At 32.3% G+C, this 26,595-nt stretch overlaps 1 protein-coding gene across 2 annotated transcripts in view; it reads left to right on the top strand.

Moving 5' to 3' along the window:
* RICTOR (RPTOR independent companion of MTOR complex 2) overlaps positions 1–26,595 on the top strand; it is a 138,167-nt gene that overhangs the window by 91,689 nt on the left and 19,883 nt on the right. For both annotated transcript variants that reach the window (XM_003792948.3, XM_003792949.3), the window contains exons 11-30: positions 2,034–2,116; positions 4,410–4,497; positions 5,548–5,638; positions 5,754–5,820; positions 5,949–6,029; positions 7,913–8,013; positions 10,818–10,983; positions 11,395–11,496; positions 11,619–11,665; positions 13,686–13,821; positions 14,209–14,408; positions 14,983–15,109; positions 15,471–15,635; positions 15,807–15,883; positions 16,640–16,718; positions 21,918–22,027; positions 22,778–22,865; positions 24,023–24,115; positions 24,457–24,563; positions 25,396–25,625. In XM_003792948.3, coding sequence (XP_003792996.1) covers positions 2,034–2,116; positions 4,410–4,497; positions 5,548–5,638; positions 5,754–5,820; positions 5,949–6,029; positions 7,913–8,013; positions 10,818–10,983; positions 11,395–11,496; positions 11,619–11,665; positions 13,686–13,821; positions 14,209–14,408; positions 14,983–15,109; positions 15,471–15,635; positions 15,807–15,883; positions 16,640–16,718; positions 21,918–22,027; positions 22,778–22,865; positions 24,023–24,115; positions 24,457–24,563; positions 25,396–25,625 — 2,238 coding nt within the window. The remainder of the gene's footprint in view (positions 1–2,033; positions 2,117–4,409; positions 4,498–5,547; positions 5,639–5,753; positions 5,821–5,948; positions 6,030–7,912; positions 8,014–10,817; positions 10,984–11,394; positions 11,497–11,618; positions 11,666–13,685; positions 13,822–14,208; positions 14,409–14,982; positions 15,110–15,470; positions 15,636–15,806; positions 15,884–16,639; positions 16,719–21,917; positions 22,028–22,777; positions 22,866–24,022; positions 24,116–24,456; positions 24,564–25,395; positions 25,626–26,595) is intronic.

Raw genomic sequence — 26,595 nt, 5'->3', positions numbered from 1 at the left:
GTGATGCATCATTAGAAACTTAACAGGTTGGGAGCCTTCCACCCTCCCATTGAAGTAGAAAGAGAAATAACAGCATTACAAGTTAGAACTGTGAAAGCATTTTTCTCACAGAAATAATTTCCTAAATAGTATTTAGATTCTGTAGTACTAGTTATAAGTCAAATAAACTTTTGTGTATTTGTAACCTTATTTCTGTGATGTACTTCAAATTCCAAATAACTGATTATGATATGACCTTCTAGAACACAATTTCTTCATGAGTTGCAACGGCATATTTTCTGTGTTAGTGCAGAGTATGATTGTAGAGACTATATCTTAATCTATAATCTCTCAAACCACCAATAAACATCAAAGTAAAATTTGAGAAGTACTATTTGATAATTTAAGCAAATAAGTCTACCTCTTACATTTTAATTTTATTTTGATTCTAAATACAGAGAGAAATATAGGTTATTCATAAATATGTGTGTGTGTGCGCACACGCACACTTAGCCAGGAATAACAGAACTTCAGACCCCAATATGACTTTTTAAAAAATGTTTTCACTAACATTTTATTATAAAAAGTTTGAAAACCTAAAAATTTTTTTAAATTATATGACAAACACCTGTGTACTCTTGCCCCTAGATTTTACTGTATTTGCTTTATTGGATATCTGCTTATCCCTCTGTGTGTTCATCAGCTGACCTGTGTTACTCTGATACATCTTAATATCTCAAAGGAAGGTGCAGACATTAGTGCTCATTACTTCTCAACATTACACATGTTATCTAGAATTCAGTTGTTTACAGTCCTTTTTTTTTTTCCCTTATACTCCTTTCTAGTATCTGACTTAATATTCTTAAAAAGTAAGCACCATTCTGATTATTTTTTATTATGGATTAGTTCTGCCTATTCTGAAACTTCATATTAGTGGAATTACACTGTATGTACACTTTTGTGTAAGGCTTTTTTCACTCAACATAACAATTTTGAGATTCATTTGTTTCTGTTATCAGTAATGTGTTCCTTTTTGTTGCTGGATAATATTTCATTAGATGACTGCATCATAGTTCTTTTAGTCTTCCTTCTACTTGTGAACATCTGCCTATTTAAAATACCGTGAACAATTTTATACAAATCTTTTTTTATAAATCCTTCTACTTGTGAACATCTGCCTATTTAAAATACTGTGAACAATTTTATACAACTCTTTTTGTTGAAGTGAGCTTTCGTTTCTCTTGGGTAAATACCTAGATGGAATTGTTGAATGACAGGTGAATATATATTTAGTCTTGTAATATACTGCTAAACTTTTCCCCCAGATACCTATACTGTCTTATACTTCTATCACCAGTATATGTGAGTTCCAGTTGTTTTGCATCTTTGTCAGCATTCGGTGTTGCTTATAAGTCTTTAATTTTAGTCATTCTAGTAGGTAGGTAGTAGTCATTATTAATATAGGTTGCATTTCTCAACCTATAGGTTCATCTCATAGGTTGCATTTCTTTGATGATTAATGAAATTGAACACTGTTATGTGTTTTTTGACTGTTCACATATATTCTTTTGTGACATGATTTTAATTTAAAATTATTTATCTTTGTTCAAAGTCTGTTGCTTATACTCTTCTGTGTGTTCAATAAGTTTTAGAATTGACTTTTAAAAGATAAATGCCAAGCAAGGTTTCTCACTTTTAATTGGGGAGCATTAAAGGAGGTAAACAGACTTATTCTTTTCCATGTTCTTACCCCCAGAGAAAGCAAATGTTTATCAGGCACCAGGAAAGTATCAGATAGTCAGACTCATGAAGGTTTTGGATATGAAGCAGATAATCAAGAAGGAATTTAAATGATGAAATTATTATTTCTAATTAGTAGGGAACTACAGAGAATGCTTGAAATATACTTCAGTTATATATCACTTATAATAACCAAATAGTATAATAGCTTAATTCAGCTTAGAAAAATATCACAGATTTTATATTCTGACATAATATATGCTATAGAAATTTTTTTGAAGTTCAAGTCAGTGATGGTTTTTGATCTTCTCTAGGTATTATTAATTTATGTAAACCTGGAAACTCTGGGATCCAGTCTTTAATTGGAGTACTTTGCATACCAAATATGGAAATAAGGGTAGGTGAAAGTTTAAATTATCTATTTCTAGACCTTTAGTATTAAATATTAATTGCTTGAAAAAATTATTTCAGGTGATACATTTCCTTATTAGTTGTTAGTCTGTATTACGGAGTATTTTTAAAATACATCAATGAATATTTGCCACTTGTAAGTCCTAAGTATATGACTTATTTAAATTACTGCTATTCTTAGGAGAAATGGATGTATTAAAACTTTAGTCTAAAAATATGACCTTGGTTATATTTTATTCATTAAAACAGTGCAAATAATACAGAAAGGCATTCTCACTATAAAAGCTTCAAGCACTAAAGAAATACATTTATCAAAAAGTAGGTGTATTTGTGCATATGTGCCTTCTAAGTTATGCTTTTATAAGTTTTTATCTTGAAAATGGTGGTTTTGATTATAAAGCAGTTGTTAATCATTACATGTTCATTTATTAGATGTCTTTCTAAATGGTGTGTGAGGATTTGTGTTATATATCTAAAACAAATGAAATTTGGAAGAAAAAAACTCTTAAAGTATAAGTTATGTTTCTCCTTAAGACATTTTTGTTTTAATTTTATTCCTTCCTTTTGCCCTTTCTTTTTTATGTGAACCAAACCTGCAGTTGAAAAATATTGTTAGAAAATATCAGCCGGGTGTGCTTTGCTTCAAATGTGAAAGAAAAAGTGCTTTCACACTTGGAAATGAAAGGACCTGATTATAAATGGAAAGATCTATAAGCAGGGCACAAAAGTTTATAATAATTCACTTCTTACTCTGCAGGTGGGGAAAGAACATAGTCTTTGGAGTCTGGCCAGCTGGGGTTGACTCCTGCTTTTATTATGTTTAGCTCCATAACTTTGGGAAAATTACTTTTAACCTTTACGTCTGTTTCTTCATGTACATAATGGGGATCATGAAAAATTTATTGAAAAAATTAAATGATGTGTATAATAAGTGTTTAGTAGTTATCTCTTCTCTAATATGGGCTGCTTATAGTAGTGTTTCAAAATATAGCACAGTTATGCATTGATTAACAGTGGATATATTCTGAGAGATGCACTGATAGGTGATTTCATTGTGCTGTGTACATCCTAGAGTATACTTGCACAAACCTAGATAATAGATCCTACCATACACATGAGTAATAAGGTATAGTCTGTTGCTTCTAGGGTATAAACCTGAACAGCACATTACTCTACTAAACACTTTCGGGACTTGTAACTCAGTGACATTTATGTATCTAAATATATCTAAACATGGAAAAAATTACAGCAAAAATATGATATAAAAGATTAAAAAATGATATGCCTGTATAGGGCACTTACCATGAATAGAGCTTGAAGGATTAGAAGTTGCTCTGGTGGATGGTCAGTGAGTGACTGGTGAGTGAATGTGAAAGCCTCAGACATTAGTGTACATAGCTGTAGGTTTTATAAACTTGTATATAAGCTCCACCAAATTTATTAAAAATTTTTTCTTCAATAATAAATTAACCTTAGCTTACTGGAACTTACTTTATAAACTTAATTTTTAAAAATCTTTTCACTTCTTTTAATAATGCTTAGCTGAAAACATAAACATCGTACAGCTATACAAAAATAATTTATGTTCTTATTCTATAAGCTTTTTACTATCTTCACTTTTTAAACTTTTTTGTCAAAATCAAAAGCCAAGACTTAGCATTAGCCTAGGCCTACACAGGGTCAGAGTCATCAACATCACTATCTTCTGCTTCCCCATGTTGTCTCACTGGAAGGTCTTCAGGGGCAATAACGTGCATGAAGCTGTCATTTCCTATGATAACAATGCCTTGTTCCAGAATACTTCCCAAAAGACCAACCCTAGGCTGTTTTATAGTTAACTTTTTTTTTTAATAAGTAGAAGGACTACGTTAATGAGAAAAATTATAATAGTGTAGTAAATACATAAACCAGTAATATAGTCATTTATTATCATTATCAACATTATGTACTTTACATAATTATATGTGCTTTAATTTTATACAACTGGCAGCACAATAGATTTCTTTACACCAATATCATCACCAACAGGCAAATAATAAATACTTTGTTCTATGATTGATGACAACCACATCAATAGATAATAGGAATTTTTCAGCTCCGCTGTAGTGTCAGGATGGGACCGCTGTCATACATAGTTCGTCACTGAACATGTCTTTATATGACCCATGATTGTAATTCTTTTTTTAATCATTGTCTTTATTCTGTGAATAAGACATTTTGAAAAACTATAAATATTTATTTTATAAAAATAAATGTAAAATGTTTGTTTGCTATTTTAGCGAGGTCTACTTGAAGTACTTTATGATATCTTTCGTCTTCCTCTACCTGTTGTAACTGAGGAGTTTATAGAAGCACTGCTCAGTGTAGGTAAGTATATTGTAATTTTTTAAGTGATTTATCTAATGGAAACAAAATTCTTAATTCCTTTAGTTTAGCATTCTCTCCTAAATTAGAAGAAAATGCTAAAGTAAATATTGAACATTATTTTCTTACTGCATCATTGTGGCATGAAATTAATAATAAAACTTCATATAAATTCCTAAGACTAAGAAATTTTAATTTCTTCTTTATCACACTGAATCTCATAAAAGAAGCAATGAAATTAACTTGCTTAATTCATTGCAAGGAGAGGGGGCAGGTCGAGGTGGCTCACACCTCTAATCCTCACTCTCTGAGAGGCCAAGGTGATAGGATCACTGGAAGTCAGGAGTTTGAGACCAGCCTGAGCAAAGTGAGCCCCCCATCTCTCACTAAAAATAGAAAAATTAGCCACGTGTGGTGGCGCATGCCTGTAGTCCCAGTTACTTGGGAGGCTAAGGCAGAAGGATCACTTGAGCCCAGGAGTTTGAGATTGCCATGAGCTAGGCTGAGGCCATGATTTTCTAGCCTGGGCAATAGAGTAAGGCTAAAAATAAATAAATAAAATTAGGGAGATAGGCCAAGTTGGAAGAGAAGAAACAGTAGGAAACCTATGTAATTTTCAAATTAGATTACCTAGTTCTTGTTTTACTTTATTTTAGCCAAATAACTCCTGGTCCCAAAATGAAGGAAGTTAGATATATGGACATTTACATAAATAGGGTTTTTAGTTGTTTATTTAGTTATTATTTTTAGAGATAGAGTCTCACTCTGTCATCCTGGCTGGAGTGCATCATAGTTCACTGTAGCCTCAAGCTTTTGGGCTCAAGCGATCCTGCCTTTGGCATAGCTGGGACTACAGGCGTGCACTGCCACCCCTAGCCAAATAAATAGGTTTTGTGTTTATCTTTTTGAGTGTAAAGTCTTTTTGAGTTTATCTTTTTTGACCAATACTTTTTGAAGTTCTCTAGAGCCTGGTTGTCTGATGGTACTACAAGTATTTGAAGTGTTTCAGTGTTATCTAATCTTCTTTTAATTACCTAATTTTAACTATTTTAGATCCTGGGAGGTTCCAAGACAGTTGGAGGCTATCAGATGGCTTTGTAGCAGCTGAGGCAAAAACTATCCTTCCACATCGTGCCAGATCCAGGTATAATCTAAATATAAAAATGATTCAAACTTATTACAGTTACTGGTTTTTTAATGTTAGATGTGTAACATGTGAAACATTATTTAAATTGTTTCTGTGGTGTGTCTATTTCCAGGCCAGACCTCATGGATAATTATCTGGCACTAATACTCTCTGCATTTATTCGTAATGGACTTTTAGAGGTAAAACTTATAAAACTGACTTCTTTCTGTTTTCTCTAACACAGTTTTTTCAGAATAAAAAATATATCTGATGCATAAATGTGTTATATATATTATTTTGCAGCAATATTTTCTTTTTCTTTTTAAAGGGTTTAGTTGAAGTGATAACAAACAGTGATGATCATATCTCAGTTAGAGCTACTATCCTTTTAGGAGAGCTTTTACATATGGTAAGTTTAACAACTTCAGATTATATGTTTCATACCTTTAGTCTTTGAATTTAGAAAATAGGTTATTTTAATAATGTTGCTTTGTATCATGTCAAAAAATAAATTCATATTTTGTTTAATGAATATTTATCTAGTAGATGTATCTATAGGCTGGTTTTATAAATGGAATAAATGTAACACATACAGAGTACTCAATGTTGATTTTTACACTCACTTTCTATGTTGGTATTTTAGTCCTGTAAATCTTTTTCTTTCTTTTTTCTTTTTTTGAAACAGAGAGTCTCATTTTTGTCGCCCTTGGTAGAGTGCTATGGTGTCACAGCTCACAGCAACCTCAAACTCTTGGGCTTAAGCGATTCTCTTACCTCAGCCTCCCAAGTAGCTGGGACTATAGTCACCCCCCCCCCACACATGCCTGGCTGTTTTTTTGTTATTGTTGTCATTGTTAAGCAGGCCCAGGGTGGGTGCAAACCCACCAGCCACGATGCATGTGGCCAGCACCCTAACCACAGAACTATGGGCACCAAGCCAGGTCCTATAAATCTTAATTGATTTTAGGAAGACTTCCTACCCAAAAAGCATGAAACTGTAAAACTGTAGATACTGCTTCATTGTGCTAGGAATGGAATTGATACATGGAAGTTAGTGCCTAATTTTAGAAAGCTTTGTCTAAATGTAATTTTCTTTGTCTAAATACAAGTTTCATCATAGCTAGCCTTCTTTATAAACTTATAGTTTGAGGTTTAAAGGATGGGGATTTCTTTTTTTTCTTTTTGTGCCATGATTTTATGACATCAGTAACCTCTGGAAACTAGGAGGTAGGAGAGAGATCTGACTATACTTTCAGCAAATCAAGCAAGGGGGAAGCGCTGATAATTTGTAAGGTAAAAATTTGTATTTCTACTCATTACGGAAGAATTGATACTATGGCAAATCTACTTAAATTTAGGTATGGCTTGATATTATTGACAGATACTTTGTTTTTTTCTGTTTCCTCCTCTCCTCTTTTCCTCCTTACCTTTATTCCCCACATAGCAGTTAGACTATGTGAGTGAAGTAAATAGAGTTAAACAGAATTTATTGTTAACTGTTTTCTTAATCAGTGAATATAGCCATTTGTTCTTTTTGGCCTAGCTGTGAAAGAATTAGTCTCACAGGCTCTCAGGTCTGATTATTATATTATTTCCTATAAGGCCAAAATTATGTGCTTTGGTATAAAGGAATCTCTTATAAATTTCATTTCTTTCTCTTCCCCCATATACCGGAATTCTATGATTCTCTTGAAATATAAAAGCCAATCATTTTTAGTATAGCAGTGTTAGTTCATTGCATATTATTCTTACATTGTCTATTTTCCACATTTAATTAATTTGCTTATCTTCATTGCTTTAAGACTGGTTGGATAGTGAGATTTTGTTTGGAAAGCAGAAGTTAATAAGTTTTTATTGTAAAGATGGTAGTATATGAAACAAACCTATTTTGAGAATGTTTTTTTAAAACATAAGTCAACTCAAGTTTTGATACTGTATCTAGCATTCTAAGTTATTTTAATCACAACTTGGATTCAGTTTTGTAATGTTTGGACATATCCTTTCTGCTCATTTAAGAATCGAGTTTAATTGGGTACCACCTCAATTTTCATAAAGGATCTAGGAAAATTAGTGATTTTAATAAAATATGTGTATCTTGATATTTCATCCTTTTTCAGAGTAAGATAAAAATTATGAGTAAGTATGTCTTGGGAAAAGTAAATATGTTAATTTTATGAGTAAAACCTCAGAATTTTTAAAGGTCTTGATATATAGAATTTTATCTGAAGATAGTCTATAACCAAAATATTTCTATTTCTGAACGCTCATATAAAACATTATGTTTTATTTTAGGCAAACACAATTCTTCCTCATTCACATAGCCATCATTTGCACTGCTTGCCAACCCTAATGAATATGGCTGCATCCTTTGACATCCCCAAAGAAAAGAGGCTGTAAGTAGCAGAACTTGAGCAACTGTTTTATGTTTAGTATATTTAATATTCACTTAGATTACCTTTTTTTCTTTTTAAAAAAGTAGTATATAGTAGTAGTAGTTATGTTGTTTAGGATATTACATCCTCATTTATAAGTGTAATATGTTTGTAATTTCCCCTTTATAATAATATATTTTCTTCAATTTTAATATCAGGTGTATCCAGATTAAGTAGAATGATTTTGAAGTATTTCTTATTTTTCTATTGTCTATAAGATTTGGCATGATCTGTTTTTTGAAATTATCTTTTACTTTCATTTAAAAATATTAGTTGTCTATTTTTTGAGACTTTGGTGAAAAAAAAATAAGTTAACTGATGACTCCATACTGAACCTCAGAGTCAAAGCATTCTATAATACGCATACTCTTATTTGACAATGTGAATGATACTTTCTTTGCATCATTATTATTATTATTGCTTAATATTTTGATGCAGCAATTGTCTGATTTCTTTGCTGAAGTATTTATCTTCGTTCATTCTTTACAAGGTTTTTGTTTCTAGTCCTTATCTTAAACATTGTTATTGTTATTAAATTTTAAGCCTTTTTAATTTTGCAAAGGCAAAAAGTGGAAACCCAATAAAACACATGTATACGTAAAAAAAAAAGTAGTATAGATAGGTTAGCTTGGACATTCAAGGACATCCTACAAATAAGAGGAAAAAAATAATAGTTCTCAATATATTTAATAATTTGCATTTTAGACTATAAAGTGTAGTAAATAGTGTAGTAAAATCACATTTTTCTGGCATATTTCTAGATAAGGATAATAGACTTCCTACCACATTACTAAAAATGTTGGTTGAGCATTTCTTAGACTATTTTATTTTGTGAGCACCAATTCAGAGTCATTTTTATGTATCCAAATTATTTCACATTAGCAAAGCACAAAGATTACCAATGTTTTCTTTTATTAATACATGTGGTTAAAAATTTTGGAATTTCCATACTATAGGTTATATATAGCAGTAAGTTGAACTCTTACCATTGAAGGAGGTATTACAAAGATAGAATTTACATACAGAATTACAGTAATATAGCTGTAACTCTACTGGAATTACAGTGCTAATAATAAAGTATAATTATAAAAGGTAAGAATTCAATTAGGACAGGCTAGTAGGAGTTTTTTTTTTTTAGTTTTGTGAAGATTGTATCTATGCCAGGGATGTGGGGGGTTTTTTTAATCTCTTTATTTGCTATTATGATCAGAAAATTTTATATATATTACACCAGTTTATTTTTTGTTTGATATTAGTGAAATGCAATTCTTTAGCTATTACAAATATGGATTTTTGTTATCAGTTAGAGTACACTTTTGAAAAGTTTGATTAGCTTTATCAATACAAAAGCACATACAACCTATTTTAATTCTGTCAGTGAAAATACTATTTAACAGGCTGAAGTTGTATCATATACTGAAGGCATTCAGGACCATCTTAGTTGTGACTTCTAGGCTTATCAGCAGTGGTAGCTTTCAGTGTTTACCTTAATAGTTTCATAATGGAAAAATGTACTCTTCAAAATCTAGTAGATCTAAACTATAGGTCATATTATGACTATGAACTTCAGGGCTCATCAGGAATTCAAATTTACCTCCAAAACATTTAGTAGTAGTAGTAGTAGTAGTAGCAATATGAGTCTTCTCAGAATAATTTTTTTCTTTATCTCACTAAAAATGTTTTTTTTTTTTTTTCTGAACATAGGATCTTACTCTGACTAGAATGTAATGGTGTCATCACAGCTCACTGAAACCTCAAACTTTTGGTCTCAAGTGATCCTCTTGCCTTAGCCTTCTGAGTTGTTGGGACTATAAGCATAGGCCACCATGCCCAGCTAATTATTTCCATTTTTTGTAGAGAGAGAGGGTCTCACTATGTTGATCTCAGGTCTCACTCAGGTTGATCTTGAACTCCTGGCCTTAAGCAATCTTTCCACCTTGACTTCCTAAAGTAGGATGATGGACATGACCACTGCACCAAGCTTGCAAGCTCTCTTTACTTAAATACTTGCCAGTCAGCACATTTCAAGATTTTTAAATTGTTTACTAGGAGTATTGAAGTTCAGACTTGATTGCTATCAAATTCTTGAAAACTATACTTTTATAATACATACCACAAACAAGAAATAAAACATAGTTTTTACAAAGATATCGTTTGCAATGATATCAATGCTGAAAATAGAGACTACTCAGTTAATACAAGGATCATTGATTATCCATATGGGAGGACAGTGAAATTATTCCAACCTATACCATAAACAAAAATAAGGCCAGGCATGGTGACATATACCTACTACTGAGGAGGTTGAGGCAGGAGGATTGTTTGAGGTCAGAAGTTCAGGACCAGCCTGGATGACAAATTAAGACCTTATCTTTTAGAAAACATAAAAAAGATTTCAGTTGGATTAAGGACTTAAGTGTGAAAAGCAAAGCTTTAAAACTTTAATAAGAAAATGTAGAAAACTAGATTTCTGACTGTGTAGAGTTTTTAAAACCAATAGACAAAAAATACCCACTAATATAGAAGAAAAGCTTAGTTAATCGTTAAGTACATGTTGAGTCTCGGAAGTATTTTCTAAATAGTTTCTTTATATAAATCAGCAGCATTCTTGATTTTTTGTCTGTTTCCAGATTTGACTAAATTCACTTTTTTGTAATTAAAATCTAGCCTTGAATTTAAGTAAGCTTTTTAAATTTATCAACTCAATCTCTTTAAAATTATGTTAATCTTATTACTGTATTAATCAAATTTTTTTTTCTCATTAGGCGAGCCAGTGCAGCCTTGAACTGTTTAAAACGTTTCCATGAAATGAAAAAACGAGGACCGAAGCCTTATAGCCTTCATTTAGATCACATTATCCAGAAAGCAATTGCAACACACCAGAAACGGGATCAGTATCTTCGAGTTCAGAAAGATATATTTGTTCTTAAGGTATTGGCATGAAATCATGGTCTTTAACTTAAATATAAATTCTTAATTCTGGATGTTAGTATAAATGTACTTGTTTGCGTTTGTAGTTTTATTTGTGCATATGGATTTTCAAATAGCTTTTGTGTTTTATTTATTTTTAATTTTTTTTTAAATTTCAGAATATTAGGGGGTACATGTTTGTACAGTTTAAGTCAAGTTTATAAGTGTGCCCTTCATCCAGATAGTGTGTACCATACCCAATAGGTGTAAATTTACCCATCCCCTCTTCCTCTATCCCCAGTTTTATAATGACTAGGCGGTTTAGAGTTGGGTTTTTATAATTTTAAAGTTAAGCCTTGATCTATCCTTAACTTGAACTTGGTTTTCTGATGTTAATTTTGTATTACTTTTTCCTAATTCTGATGATTTTAGGATACAGAAGAAGCTCTTTTAATGAACCTTAGAGATAGCCAAGTCCTTCAACATAAAGAGAATCTTGACTGGAATTGGAATCTCATAGGGACCATTCTTAAGGTACAACTACATACTTAATGGTGATGGCTTGATCATCTTCATTTTACTATTAATTATAGCTTATTATAATTATCTTATATGCTTAGAAATTGATAAATACATATTTTATTATGTTTTTCTAGTGGCCAAATGTAAATCTAAGAAACTACAAAGATGAGCAGTTGCACAGGTACGTATGTAAGAACTATTGTGCATTTAAATTTATGGAACTTAGATTTGGCTGAGTGAGGAGACTATAATCCTATAATCCAAGCACTGTGGGAGGCTGAGAAGGGAGGATTGCTTGAGCTTAGGAGTTTGAGACTTGCCTGAGCAAGAGTGAGACCTCAATTCATAAAAAAATGAAAAACCCAGCTGGGCACCAGGGCGAGGGCCTATAATCCCAGTGACTTCCAGAGGCTGAGGCAGCAGGATTTCCACAGCCTGAGTTTGAGGTTGCAGTGAGCTATGACGCCATTGCACTCTGCTCAAGGCATAGGATGAGACTCTGTCTCAACAACAACAACAAAACTTGGATTTGGATTATGTTATGCCTAATGCCAGCTAAAAGTAAAAATTGTTGTTTAAAATACATACATACTTTGTTTTTACACAGTTTGAGTCAAATTTGTAAGTGTGCCCTTTACCCAGAATGTGTGTACTGTACCTAGTAAGTATGAATTTACCCATCCCTTCCTCCCTCCCCTACCACTCCAAGTTTTATAATGACTAGGCAGTTTAGAACTGGGTTTTTACAACTTGAAAGTCTTGATCTATCCTTACATGAAAAATCTTTGTTTTAAAACAGTTTTGAAAATTTTGATAATTTACATACATTTAAATAGTCATACATTTTAATAATTAGTCTTAAGTAAGAACATACACTGTATTTTGTATGTGGTCTTATAACCAAAACATATCAGCTAATTCTTTTCCTAGTTATTTACATTCTGCTTTTAGTTTTGTAAAAGATGGAGTAATTAATATAAAGGTTTCTCAAATTGGGGTAATATGCACTATAGTGGTCTTAGCCCTAACATATGAGGATGACATAATAAGGACATATATTTTTAATATACAATTTCTACTTCTACTCGTGTTTGATGTTGGAGAGTTATCCACTTTTCCTCCTCTTTATGTTCTCCGTATCCACCCCTTCTCCAACACATGCAGATGTTCTTAGCATGTAGAACATTTTAAGCTGCTATCTTATTCTCTGGTTTACTCCTTCTGAGTTTATTTTAACCAACTATCCAATAGTGGATTTTAGTGGAAAGGCTTTACTTTGTGTTTGAGAAGTTCATGTCATTAACATTATTGCTTGATTGCATTCATCTACTCTTGGTATGTAACAATATCTATATTAAGTTTTGAGAAATATACAGAACGTGTAAGTTACACAGAAATAAAGAAGCACAGAACTAACTTTTCATACTCCTTGAGAACAGAGGGGATGTCTTATTCAACTTTGTTTTTCTAATTTGTGGACCTGGCACCTCTATTAGACTGAGTTGTAGAGTATGAAATTGAATAGGACTAAACTATTAGAAGCTTAGAACATAATGTTGAAAGTTATATCATTGAAATAATTATTTATTAATCATAAATTAATAATCATAATTTATTTGCCAAAAAATTCAGGTGTTTAAGTTGCAATTTTAATGCTTGGTCTTTTGCCAGATTGTGAAAAACCAACATTAAATCATAATATGGTAACTTAAAATTATCTAGTATAAGACTACTTTATAGAGCCATGGAACAGTTTTCCATAGAATACAATAGAAGAACATTTGCATCCTGGGCTGCACCTGTGGCTCAAGGAGTAGGGTACCAGCCCCTTATGGGGGTGGGGGGTGGATTCAAGCCCAGCCCAGTCAAAACTGCCAAAAAAAAAATTTACATCCAGTGGCTTCTTCGTATTTGTCCAATTTTATATTCTAGCTATGTTAAATCTCTTTTTTCTGCTGTCCTCTCTCTTCTACTTCTTTCTAGCATCTTATAAAATTCTTATTTCACAGAAGTGTTTTTTATAATGAAGGTTTTGTTGGTTTGTTTTGTGAAGCATACAAATTGTGTTTATTAAATTTTTTGCCATTTACCCTAGTGATTCAGACCCCAAACATATTCAAAGCCTTATTATATCAAAAGCAACAATTAAGGTTCAAAATAATTATTCAGTGTCTTTGTTGCTAATTTTGTTTTGATCTTAGGTTTGTACGAAGACTACTTTATTTTTACAAGCCTAGCAGTAAATTATATGCCAATCTGGATCTGGATTTTGCCAAGTCCAAGCAGCTCACAGTTGTGGGTTGCCAGTTTACAGAATTTCTTCTTGAGTCTGAAGAGGTAAGCACTCTGAATATTTTTTATTGGGTTTTGCCTTCTTCTCTTCCCTCTGTTTCCACCTTCTGATTTGCTTTTATTTCTGAATATGCAGAAACTATATTTAGAAACATAGGATATAAATCCAGACCTAGATTTGAATCCTGATTTTGTCACTAGTTATAAGACTTTAGGCAAGAGATCCCCCTGTAGGAGACCTGGTCTACTCTTCTATGAAAGGGAGAATAATACCATCTCCATGCAGCATGATGTTGGATAGGATTAAAATTAAAAGGTACCCAGTGATTAGTATCTATTACCGGTAAATTCATCATTATTATTAAATTTTGATATTTGCAATTTATAGTCATTAATGCTTTTTTCACAATATCACAATGTATTTTCTTTTAGGATGGGCAAGGATACCTAGAAGATCTAGTAAAGGATATTGTTCAGTGGCTTAATGCCTCCTCTGGGATGAAACCTGAAAGAAGTCTTCAAAATAATGGTTTATTAACTTCACTGAGTCAACACTACTTTCTTTTTATTGGAACACTGTCTTGCCATCCTCATGGAGTCAAAATGCTGGAAAAGTGCAGTGTATTTCAATGGTGAGCTTTTCTAGATTCTGTTGCAATGTACACATAAAATTTATTTTTAATATGGTCAGAGATATGCTTTTTAGTCTGTGTACATGTATTTAATACACATAAATTTTATTTAAAAAGGATTAAAATAGAGTTGTCTTGATGCTTCAGTACTCTTTCATATGATAGTTATTAAATGCTTTCTTTCAGAAATACTTGTTTATATTAGGAATTTTTTTTTTTTCTGTTTTTGGCTGGGGCTGGGTTTGAACCCGTCACCTCCAGCATAAGGGGCCGGCGCCCTACTCCTTTGAGCCACAGGCACCGCCCTATATTAGGAATTTTTTAAATATTTGGATTTGTCTTCGTGCTCTACCACCAGCACAGAAAATGGTAGCTATGTGTGTTGATTGATATATTGATTAATGTGATCAAGGGTAATCATTTCATAATGTATATTAAATCACAAATCATCATGTTGTACACCTTGAATACATATGATTTTTATCAGTTATATCTCAGTAAATCTTCAAAAATATTTGTGGAATTCATACAGTAATTTCTAGTAACTTTTATTATTTTCATTTTTTTAAAACAGTCTTCTTAATCTTTGCTCTTTGAAAAACCAAGATCACTTGCTAAAACTGACTGTCTCTAGCTTGGACTATAGCAGAGATGGATTGGCTAGAGTCATCCTTTCCAAAATCCTAACTGCAGCTACTGATGTGAGTATAACATAGGTAATAAAACTGTATTTTATAACCAGTTAATTCAGTAATTTATAAATTTTAGGCTAAGTAAAATCAATTGTAAATTCTAAGAGTACGAGATAGAAATTGAGTTTAAGATTTTAGTTCCTCCAAGGAACTCCATGTAGTACCCATAGTTATATACCAAGGGGAAGAAGCCACTAAATAAAAAGGGAAGTATTTTGTTTCATAAACACTAAAGGTATTCACATTAAGGGTTGACCATAAATTTTTAACATCCCTGCCCTTTTCAAGTAGCAGAACTATCCCAAAATAAAATCAAATAGGCTACTTATGATGAAGTTGTTGTTTGAAATCTATTCATTTACCTTTATAGGCCTGCAGGCTGTATGCAACAAAACATTTAAGAGTGTTACTGAGAGCTAATGTTGAATTCTTCAATAATTGGGGAATTGAGTTACTAGTGACCCAGCTACATGATAAAAACAAAACAATCTCTTCTGAAGCTCTTGATATCCTCGATGAAGCATGTGAAGATAAGGTGAAGAGCTTTTTTAATAATTAAATAGACATAAATTTTTATTGAAATATTTAATTTTAATTTACAATTATGTGAAAATACAAGGTATTTAATGTAATACTGACATTTTGGAAATAATGAATTTGCTGTTTTTGTGAAATTGATAATTTTCCTAATAATCATCTCTTTTAGGCCAATCTTCATGCTCTTATTCAGATGAAACCAGCTTTATCCCACCTTGGAGATAAGGGTTTGCTTCTCCTCTTGAGGTAAATTTTAAGTAATTTTTTTTTTTTTTTTTTTTTGAGTCAGTGTCTCACTTTGTTGCCTGGGCTGGAGCGTAATGGTATTATCATAGCATAGGTCACTGCAACCTCAGACTCCTAGGCTCAAGTGTTTCTTCTGCCTTAGCTTCCCTTGTAGCAGGAACTATAGGCACCATGCACATCACACCCGGGTAATTTTTCTATGTTTTGGAGAAACAGTCTTGCTGTTGCTCTGGCTGGTTTCACATTCCTGGCTTCAGACAGTCCTCCTGCCTTGGGCACCAAAAGTGCTAGATTATAGGCATGAGCCATCACACCCAAACAAATTTTTCTTTACAGTTAAATTTTCTGTTGTATTCTCCCTGGCAACATATATTAAAGCTGGATTCAAATCTGAATATAAAGTACTCTGAAGAGTTTACCCTTTAACTTCTGAAATAGGTCTGTTTTAGAATTTTTGACATTCTCTAAAACTGAAACTCTTTTCATTGTTTTCTGTAATTTTTTTGACGTTTCTTTGTCTCTTAATAATTTTCATGATTATTTTCTATTGTGTTTGGGTTTATGCGTTTTTGCAAACCTTGTGAAAATTTATTAGTAATTGAAGTTGTAATAAATTATAGTAAACCTAGTTTTAGCAAGAGGCTGTTCCTAAAGTCTTAAGCTCCTTACATAGTTTTTTAAAAATATGAGGTATTTTAGTTCCTTAAACACTTTTGGTTGGACGAAATTTAAATGATTGTTTGTTTTAATTTACAGATTTCTCTCCATTCCAAAAGGATTTTCCTATCTGAATGAAAGGGGTTATGTAGCAAAGCAATTGGAAAAGTGGCACAAGGTAACTTTAATTTGTAAGTTTTTATCTAGGGAAATAGATTTGTGAGTTTAGAGGATGATTTTTTATATCATCTTAATGTTTTGAAACTAATGAGGTTACATACGTAAACATTTACATGAAGTCCTAAGTTCTATATAATTACTTACTAGTATTTTTACTTACCCGTTTTATAAAAACTATAGTTATTTCATTTCAAGTGAACTATTCTTCATTTTGTGTACATTCTATTGAAATTTTGCTTTCTACTTAGTAGGTTTTATAATCTAGTATAATTTGTCAACCTACTACCATCATTTCTTTTATTCTTGAGTCCCTTATATGGCCTACAACTTTGCGTGAGCCTTTTTAAGCTGAAACTAAAATAATTTTTCTAAATAAAGGAAGTTTGAAAATAGTTCTACCCAAAAAGATACAATTATCTAATTAAACTATTTTAGGATGCTACTGCACATAAATCTGAGAACAAACTTTTTGCTATTGTAGGTAATAGGGAAGCCTAGTAAGAAAGGCAGTAATATGAAGGTATTAAACAACCTCCTAGCTTTTCTTCTGGTTTTCATTGTGGCTTTATTATTTTGTTTGAAGCATTAAAATTGTCAAAGCATCTTGGAAACCCTTGGTAAAAATGATCTATACCAATGTAAATGATTTTTAGATTTTTCATCATTTCAGATCATTTATCATCTCTTTTCTCTCCTTTGTTTATGTAATTACAAATTATATTGTCTATGTTGAACATATTTCATAAGAGATTCTCATTTATTAAATATAAATTTTAAAGTATGCAACTTAAGGTATAAAGTTGCAGAACTGAAATAAGATACAGTATTTTTATTTCTTAGATAGAAGATATTTAAACCAATCACTATTATTGTCTTATTGTACAGCTGATAATATTAGAAAATTGCTTAGTAGGTCCAAAATACAAGTGCCATATGAAGCACATGTGTAAGTGTATAAGAGAACACAGAGGAGAGAGTAATGACTCTGCCTTAGGGATTATTAAGGATAGGCAAATACAGTAGAGGATGTGATATTTGAAAGGGTCTGGAGAAATAAGTAGGCAAATGAATCAGAAAAAAAGGTATTCAGAGAAGAAGAGAAAGAAAGTGTCACTGTTGAAGAGAGCTTAGGGTGGCCCATAACAATCAGAACTGACAAAAACATTGCAAAAATTCATCAAGTGGTCCATCAAAATCATCTGCTGACTGTGCAAAGCATAGCAGACCAAGTAAACATCAATAGAGAAACAATTAGGAAAATCATGGCTCTGGCATCACGACGGTGCACCAGTTTACAATGCACAGCACTTTCTGTGAGGAGATTTTTAGCCAGTAAACAAATAATTGTATTGGAACACCCCTCCGACTCACCTGACATAGCCCCCGATGACTTTTTTCTTTACCTGAAGATAAAGGAAATATTGAAAGGAAGACATTTTGATGACATTTAGTACATCAAAGGTAATATAATGACAGCTCTGATGGCCATTCCAGAAAAAGAGTTCCAGAATTGCTTTGAAAGGTGGACTAGGCACCAGTGTAGGTGCGTAGCTTCCCAAGGAGAGTACTTCGAAGGTGACCTTAGTGTGATATTCAGCAATGAGGTACGTAGCGAATATCCATTTAAAATGCCATGTGACACTAACTATCTCGAGAGCAGTTCATCTCTTCGGTAAATAATATATCACAGGAAGAAGTGATCTCTTGTGGTGATTCTTTCATTATTTTTATTGCATAACCTCGAATAACATCATGGGACCCAAATGAAGTACCACTAGTGATGCTGGATGTGTCCCTGAGAAACAGAATAAAATCTTGACTTTATAACAAAATGTTGAATTTTTTGATATATACCGTAGATTGAGGTCTGTATTTGCAGTTGCCCACCATTTCAAGATAAATGAATTCAGCACAAGGACCATTGTAACAAAAGAAAAGGAACTTGGTGAAGCCATTACTGCAGCTATATCAAGCAGGCACAAGAACCTTGTGGTTTCTGCAGTATACCCTTTTATCTCAGGTTGAAAATGAAGCTTTTATGTGAGTACAGGATTGCTATAAGAATTGCATACCTATAAACTATTGTGATTTGAGAAAAAGTAAAGTTACTTGTTACTATGTAACAAATGAAAGCAAAAGGAAAGTGAAAGATCTAAAGATGGAGAACTTAATGCCAGTAAAGGGTGGTTTGATAATTTTAAAGAGATTTGGCAAATTTGACTTAAACTCAAGATAATAGAAAAAGCACCTTCTGAACCTGAAATAAAAAAAAAAAGAAAGAAAGAAAAAGCAGCTTCTGCCCACCAGAAACAGGTGCAGCCGGGCACAGTGGCTCATACCTATAATCCCAGCAGTCTGGGACATTAAGGTGGGTGGATGGTCTGAGCTTGGGAGTTTGAGATCAGTGTGAGCAAGCGCCTGACCCCATCTTAAAAAAAAAAAAAAGCCAAATGTTGTAGCACGTGCCTGTAGTCCCCAGCTACTTGGGAGGCTGAGGCAAGAGAATCACTTGAACCCAAGAGTTTGAGGTGGCTGTGAGCTATGATGCTACAGCACTTTACCAAGGGTAACAAAGTGAGACTTTCTCTAAAAGAAAAAAAAAAACAAGTGATTTCTCAGATGCCATTAAGATAATCATTGAGGAAAAAGGATACCTACCTGAATAAGTTTCTAATGTGGATACAGGTGTCTTATTTGGGGAAAAAATGGCAATAGGACTTTTATTGGTAAGGAAGAAGCAACATTCACCAGAATTTAAGGCAGGAAGAGATAGACTAACTCTTCTAATCTGTGCATGTAGTCAGGTTTATGATCAAGACTGCCTTTTTCTTTAAAGTTGCTAATCCCTACATCTTGAAGGGAAAAGATGAACACCACTTACCAGTATTTTTTTTTCTTATACGATAAGAAGGACTGGACAAGAACCCTTTCTTTGGACTAGGTTCCACAGATGTTTTATCCCTGAAGTCAGGAAGTAACTTGCCAGTAAGGGATTTCCTTTCAAGGTTCTTTTGATACTGGACAATGCTCCTGGATACCTAGAACCCTGTGAGTTCAACATTGAAGGCATCAGAGTGGTCAGCTTACCCCAAACACAACATCTCTAATTCAGGGAGTCATGAGGACCTTTAAGGCTCATTACACATGATATTCTAATGGAAAGGACTCTCAACACTATAGAAGGGAACCTGGATGGAATGTCATATAAGTCTGGAAGGATTACGCTGTTGAAGATGCTATTGTAGAAAAAACTGTGAAAGCCACCAAGCCTGAAACAATAAATTCCTACTGGAGAAAAGTGTCCAGATGTTGTGCATGACTTCATAAGATTTACAACAGAGCCAATCAAAGAAATCCTGAAAGAGATTGTGGGTATGTTAGAAAAGGTGGGGAAGGTATGTATATATGTGTGTGTCAAGTTTCATGGAGAACTTCAAGAGCTAATAGACCTTACTCCGGTGGAATTAACAGAAAACAGCTTGATGGAGATGAGTGCTTCTAAGCCAGTGCTGAGCAATGATGTAGTAGTCAAACAAGCAATGCCAGAACACAACTAACAGTAGACGATCTGGCAGCAGTGTTCAGGTTATTCAGCACTGCTTTTGACTTCTGTTACAACATGAACCCTTTTATGATATGGGCACTAAAACTAAAGCAGCTGGCAGAAGGATGAAACATTTATAGATATGCAAAAGCAAAAAAAGACTGTAATTACCATGTACTTTCATAAAGTTACACTGAGCGTGCCTGCTTCTCCTACCTACCCTTCTACCTCCTTCATCTCTTCTACCTCAACCACCCTGAGACAGCAAGGCCAAGTCCTTATCTTCCTCCTAGCCTGCTCAATGTGAAGATAAGAATGAATACCTTTATGGTGATCCACTTCCAGAATAGTAAATATATTTTCTCTTATGGTTAACATTTTCTTTTCTCTAGCTTTATTGTAAGAATATAGTATATAAAATTTCTTAACACTTTCTTTTCTCTAGCTTTATTGTAAGAATATAGTATATAAAATTCAAAATATGTGTTAATCAATGGTTAGATTATCAGCAAGGCTTCTGGTCAACAGTAGGCTAATAGTGTTATGTGTGGTGGCTGTCAGATGTTATAAGAGATTGTCCACTGTGGAGGTGGAAGCATCAGAACCCTAATTCTTACATTGTTCAAAGATTAGTTGTAAATATAGAACTTGAGGAGTTAAGGAACCCACTAAATTGTTTAAGATGAAAAACAAAAATTTCCTTATTCTATCTTTCCTGAAGGTAGTATCTATTAGCGATTTCTTTTATATGTATTCAGAGATTTGTTTATCAGTACGTATTCTTTATTTTAAAATACAAGTGAATTCTGTTTACAAATGAAGATAAAACAATTTAATTTTTTTTTAGCAGTGTGTGAGAGCTCTTTCCAGAGCAGTACATTTAGATCTATCTCATTCTTCTTAAGGGCTGTATAAATAGTAATATAGTACATTTTGTGAACATGCATTAATTTATATAACTTTTTCTTTATTGAGAGTTATTTAGACTATAGCCCATTGTTTGGTTTTATAAGCAGTGTTTGCTGGATATTCTTCTATAGATACTTTTGCTTGCTTGTAGAATTATTGGATAAATTTCTGCAAGTATAATGTTAAGCCAAAGCATTATTAGAATTTAAAGTTTTGATAAATATTGCCAAATGCTCTCCAAAGAGGTTTCATCAATTTTTTTTTAGCAGTGTAGAGATTTTTTGCAATAAAGATAGCAGTGTGATTGACTCTGAGTTTAAAGCGTTTTACCAGAAGTTTAAGTGTTAGTAAAACACTACATTTGAATTGATTTAAGCCAGTAGAGATGGTTATTCTTACTGAAAGGTACTGAAATGATAATACTCAGTTAATTCCTTTTTAAAATGTAAAATGAATATCTTAAAGGTTTTATTGAGAAGGTACCATTTTTAATGGGGAAAGGAACCAAAAATTACTTGTTTGAACACCAAAACATTAATTGAAAAAGAGGAGGAAACATAAGTAGAAAGCTTATGGATATTATAGAACATTTACATTTATAATGCCTTCTACCCTTTACAAAATTTCTGAAATTATATAAATAGATGTTTTCATTTTTCTTATATTTTATGCTTTCAAGATTTGCTAAACATCTGACATATTATTACTGACACTGCATACAATTTAAATAATATTATCTTCCAGGAATATAATTCAAAATATGTTGACTTGATTGAAGAACAACTTAATGAAGCACTTACTACTTATCGGAAGCCTGTTGATGGTGATAACTATGTTCGTCGGAGTAACCAAAGGTATAATCCAGTTAATGGAAAAATTCATTGCTAGTTCTTAAGTATCAATTTAAAACGACTTTGTAATAACTCATCGTATTTTTAAGAATACTTGTGTATTCTGTTTCTTATACAGGAAGAATATATTTAATATGCAATATTGATTGCTCAAAAATTTCAGTGGTATTCAGACCATGTTGAATATCAGTGTTGATAAGAGCATTCAGATGTCCTCCATGTGCTCATTCTAGTCTACCTGTCTATTCCTAGTTCTTTTACCAGTACTTTGAGATCCAACAAACTAATATAGGTTGAATATCCCTTTTCCAAAATACTCGATACCAGGAGTGTTTTGAATTTCAGATTTTTTTAGATTTTGGAATATTTGTGTATATATAATGGGATAGGACCCATGTCTATAAACATGAGATTCATTTATGTTTTATATACACCATATACACATAAATTAAACATAATTTTATGCAGTATTTTTAATAATTTTGTGTATGAAACAAAGTTGTGTGTTAAGTACTAATGTGTGGAATTTTTCCATTGTAGCATCTTGTCAGCACAAGTTTCAGATTTTGGAACATTTTGGATTAGGGATACTCAACTTGTATTTTCCCAGAGAAATTTCATGTCTTCCCTTTTTATTTATTCTGGGAAGTTTTATCTAATTTTATTTACCTAGCACATTATTAATAGTCAATTTGTTTAATTAGCATACTTAAATGAACCAGTGGGGTATATTAATCATCTTTATCATACTAGATTACAGCGTCCTCATGTCTACCTGCCTGTACACCTTTATGGACAACTGGTACACCATAAAACAGGCTGCCATTTGTTGGAAGTACAGGTAAATAAATAAAATTTGCTTAATTTGAATAGCTACAGTAGTAAAAAAACAAAAAATCTTAATATTACTAAAATATTGGGAAAAACTTCTCAAAAACAAGTTCATGGCACATATGCTTTTAAAACTATGTATCTTGTAATTGACCTAGGCATTCTATGTTTGTTATCCTTAGAAACATTAATGGCCTTGTGTGACCTTTTGAATAGCTAATAACCCAATGAAAGCATGGGTTCTTGTTTTACAGTTTGTTGGAAAATTTCAAATCTCCAAAAACATACAAAATAATTGAATTTCTTTATTCTACTCATTGGAAAGTTAAATTGAACCTAATTCAGATTTAGTTATTCTTGTTGAGCAGTGAATTGAAAAATTGCTGCCTATGAGTGCCTCCCTGTTCTCAGGTACATCATACAGTGTAACAGGCACAGGCAACCAGTTGTCCTTTGATTATAGCATAGTACCACATTTGTGGCTGTGAATATGACGTGCAAGTAGGTGTGTCCCATAAATATAACTTTATTCTTATTTTAGAAATAGTTACAGAAATATTTTTGTTGTATATGTAAAGAATAGTTATCTAACAATTAATTTTTTTAGCATCAGCTTTTATCTTGAGCACGAAGTTTTGCATAAATACTCTCTGTAGTTTCATGTGTTTCAATGTTATGTCTGTGAAGACTATTGAGGTAGGTATCTTTATATTAATATTTGAATGATTTTCTCAGTGTCATTATCTACATAATATGATAAAGTGTAAATAGTATCTTATTTTCTGTTTTAAAGAAATAATGATAATTAGGACTTTTTATAATACTGCCAGGAGGTACTTTGTTAACATTTTATGTGTAATAATTTGTTAAATCATGGAGCATATGAGACAGATGTCATTTTTATCACTATCCTAGAGTTTAGGAAACCAAGACATGGGGAAGGTGAGTAACTTGCTCAAGGTCACACAGCTAGTAACTGATAATTCTAGAGTATGAATTCAGAATTCATGCCCTAATGCTACCTCTTGAAAACTTTTACATAAAATTATTTTAGAATTTTAAATTTGCAAAATGACTAAAAGCAAACCTTTAATAGGTTTTATGATGTATAACAAAATATATTGAAGACATACTATTGCTAATCAAGTTTATTTTTTCTTTCTCTAGAATATCATTACAGAACTTTGTCACAATGTTCGTACACCAGATTTGGATAAATGGGAAGAAATTAAAAAACTGAAAGCATCTCTTTGGGCCTTGGTTTGTATTAAACACTTTTATAAGATCGTCACAAGTTTTAGCTTTTTTTCATTAATACCAAATAAATAAAAATTATCTTATTTAGATTGTTCGTAGATTAACATCAACTTCAATGTTATCTTTATGTTGAAGAAGAGTTACACATTAGTTGTATTGCTTTTGTTTTCTTGCTGAGACAACTAGGACATGAACTAATTCCTGATGGGTTTGATTTGAGGGATTTTTTTTTTTTTTTACATTTTTTCCCTCATAGATGGGGTTAAATTTTTTTCTTGCTAACTTTCTAAATTTCTTGAACTATTCTTATGAATATTATGACATAATGATTTCTTTTCTTTCAGGGAAACATTGGCTCCTCAAATTGGGGTCTCAATTTGCTACAGGAAGAAAATGTGATTCCAGATATACTAAAACTTGCAAAACAGTGTGAGGTTCTTTCCATCAGAGGGTATGTCATTTAACTCAGAAATATTTCTAATGTATATATTGTTACATAGAAATGAGTGCAAGGGGAAAGTATTTTATGATTTAGTGTAATCCATTCCATTAATTCACTGGAAGTCCTAATAATGTAAGATATTTGAATCCATTAAACAGAACATCTTAAACTCCTTGTATAGTATTATCATTCCATTTTTATTTTAATATTGAAGTTTACATTGCAGGTAAATAGGGAAAGCAGAATGTATGTACAAATATTCCAGTAGTCCAATAACCTAAATATTTCAGATTTATACTAGAAAAGTTAATATCTTTTTTATTAAAACTGCATTGTATTTTTATTTTGTTATTATTACTTTTTTATTAGGAAAGTTTATATGTTTTTTATCTTTGCAAACGGATTTCTAACTAGTTCTAATACATTTTTCCTCAAAATTTTCAGTAAGTTTTAAGAAAATTCAATTGTACATATATAGTAGACTAATCTGTGGTTGCTTTAAAAAAATCTCAGTTGGCCAATGCAGTGACTCACACCTGTAATCCTAACACTCTGGGAGGTCCGAGGGGGCAGATCCCTTGAGTTCAGCCTGAGCAAGAGCGAGACCTTGTCTCTACTAAAACTAGAAAAAACTAACCAGGTGTTGTGTTGTGCACCTGTCCCAGCTAATACTTGGGAGGCTGAAGCAGAAGGATTGTTTGAGCTCTGGAGTTTGAGCTTAGTGTGAGCAAGGCAAAAGCACTCTAACCTGGGCAACAGAGTAAGACTCTATCTTAAAAAAAAAAAAAAAAAAATCTCAGCTTGGACTTATAAATTGTTATTGCTTTATCTTTATATATAGGACCTGTGTCTATGTACTTGGGCTCATAGCTAAAACCAAACAAGGCTGTGATATTCTAAAATGTCACAACTGGGATGCCGTGAGGCATAGCCGCAAACATCCATGGCCAGTGGTTCCAGATGATGTGGAACAACTCTGTAATGAACTTTCATCTATCCCAAGCACTCTAAGTTTGAACTCAGAGTCAACCAGCTCTAGACATAATAGTGAAAGTGAATCTGCACCGTCGAGTAAGTATCATCACACTTTCATATAAAGTTAGCCAATATTAACATTTGTATTTATTTTTAAAATTTAAATGTATTTGTTGCATTCCTAATTTGCTTTTTTCTCAGATAACACAACACAGAGTATGGTTACCATCCTACACTGTTCTCTCCTCTTACTTCCTAAATAGCTTTTGAAAAATTCTACAGATAGAATTATATAATTAGCCATGCACCAGAAGAACCATGCCTCTTTTTTGTTGTCAGAAAAGAAACAAACATAACAAATGTTTGTACCCCTTCTTCATTTACTTAACTTTCTTTACACATTTTTCAGTTCTAGAGATTGCTAAAGCAGAATACAGATAGTATTTTTAAGACATCTTATATTCATATATTCATTTTTGGGAGAAGCACTAAATTTTAAAATAGTGGAATTATTAAGTAAGAGAGTATCAAAAATAATTACACATAAAATAGTTTGTGGTTTTTAAGCCCTGTACTAAGTGCTATTAAGCGTACAAAATTTAAGGCATGGTTCTTCTTAAGAAGATAGTGCAACATTTATTAGCTCATACTTCACTAAATCTAAGATTACACAAATTATAAGAAGCACCACTATTTTGTATATCACTAAGAAAAGAAAAACGCTGCTTATTAAACTAAAACATACCACTGATTGCAAGATGCATTCTGATTTTGGAATGAGAGATTCCATATAAAAATAACAGAAACTAAATATGAAAAATGTGCATCTTAGAATTGACAAAATATAAAAATGCAATTCAGTATGCAAGTTCTTCATTTAGGATTTTCTTTTACTTTCTTTCAAAATATATTTGAAGTAGTTTTTTCAACAGACAAGTTAAAAACAGAGTAGAATACCATACATACAACTAGGCACCTGGGTTGAGTCTTCAGTTAGAACCAGGCACTGATAACTTAGTTCTCTATAAGCATGTTTGTTTAAGATAGGCAATTCATTTCTTTCTTT

This window comes from Otolemur garnettii, unplaced genomic scaffold, assembly GCF_000181295.1.
Source record: "Otolemur garnettii isolate 467f Iridium unplaced genomic scaffold, OtoGar3 scaffold00063, whole genome shotgun sequence".
Classification (NCBI taxonomy): Eukaryota; Metazoa; Chordata; class Mammalia; order Primates; family Galagidae; genus Otolemur; species Otolemur garnettii.
Note: the sequence above shows the minus strand (reverse complement) of the source record. Positions and strands in the feature narration are given on the sequence as shown.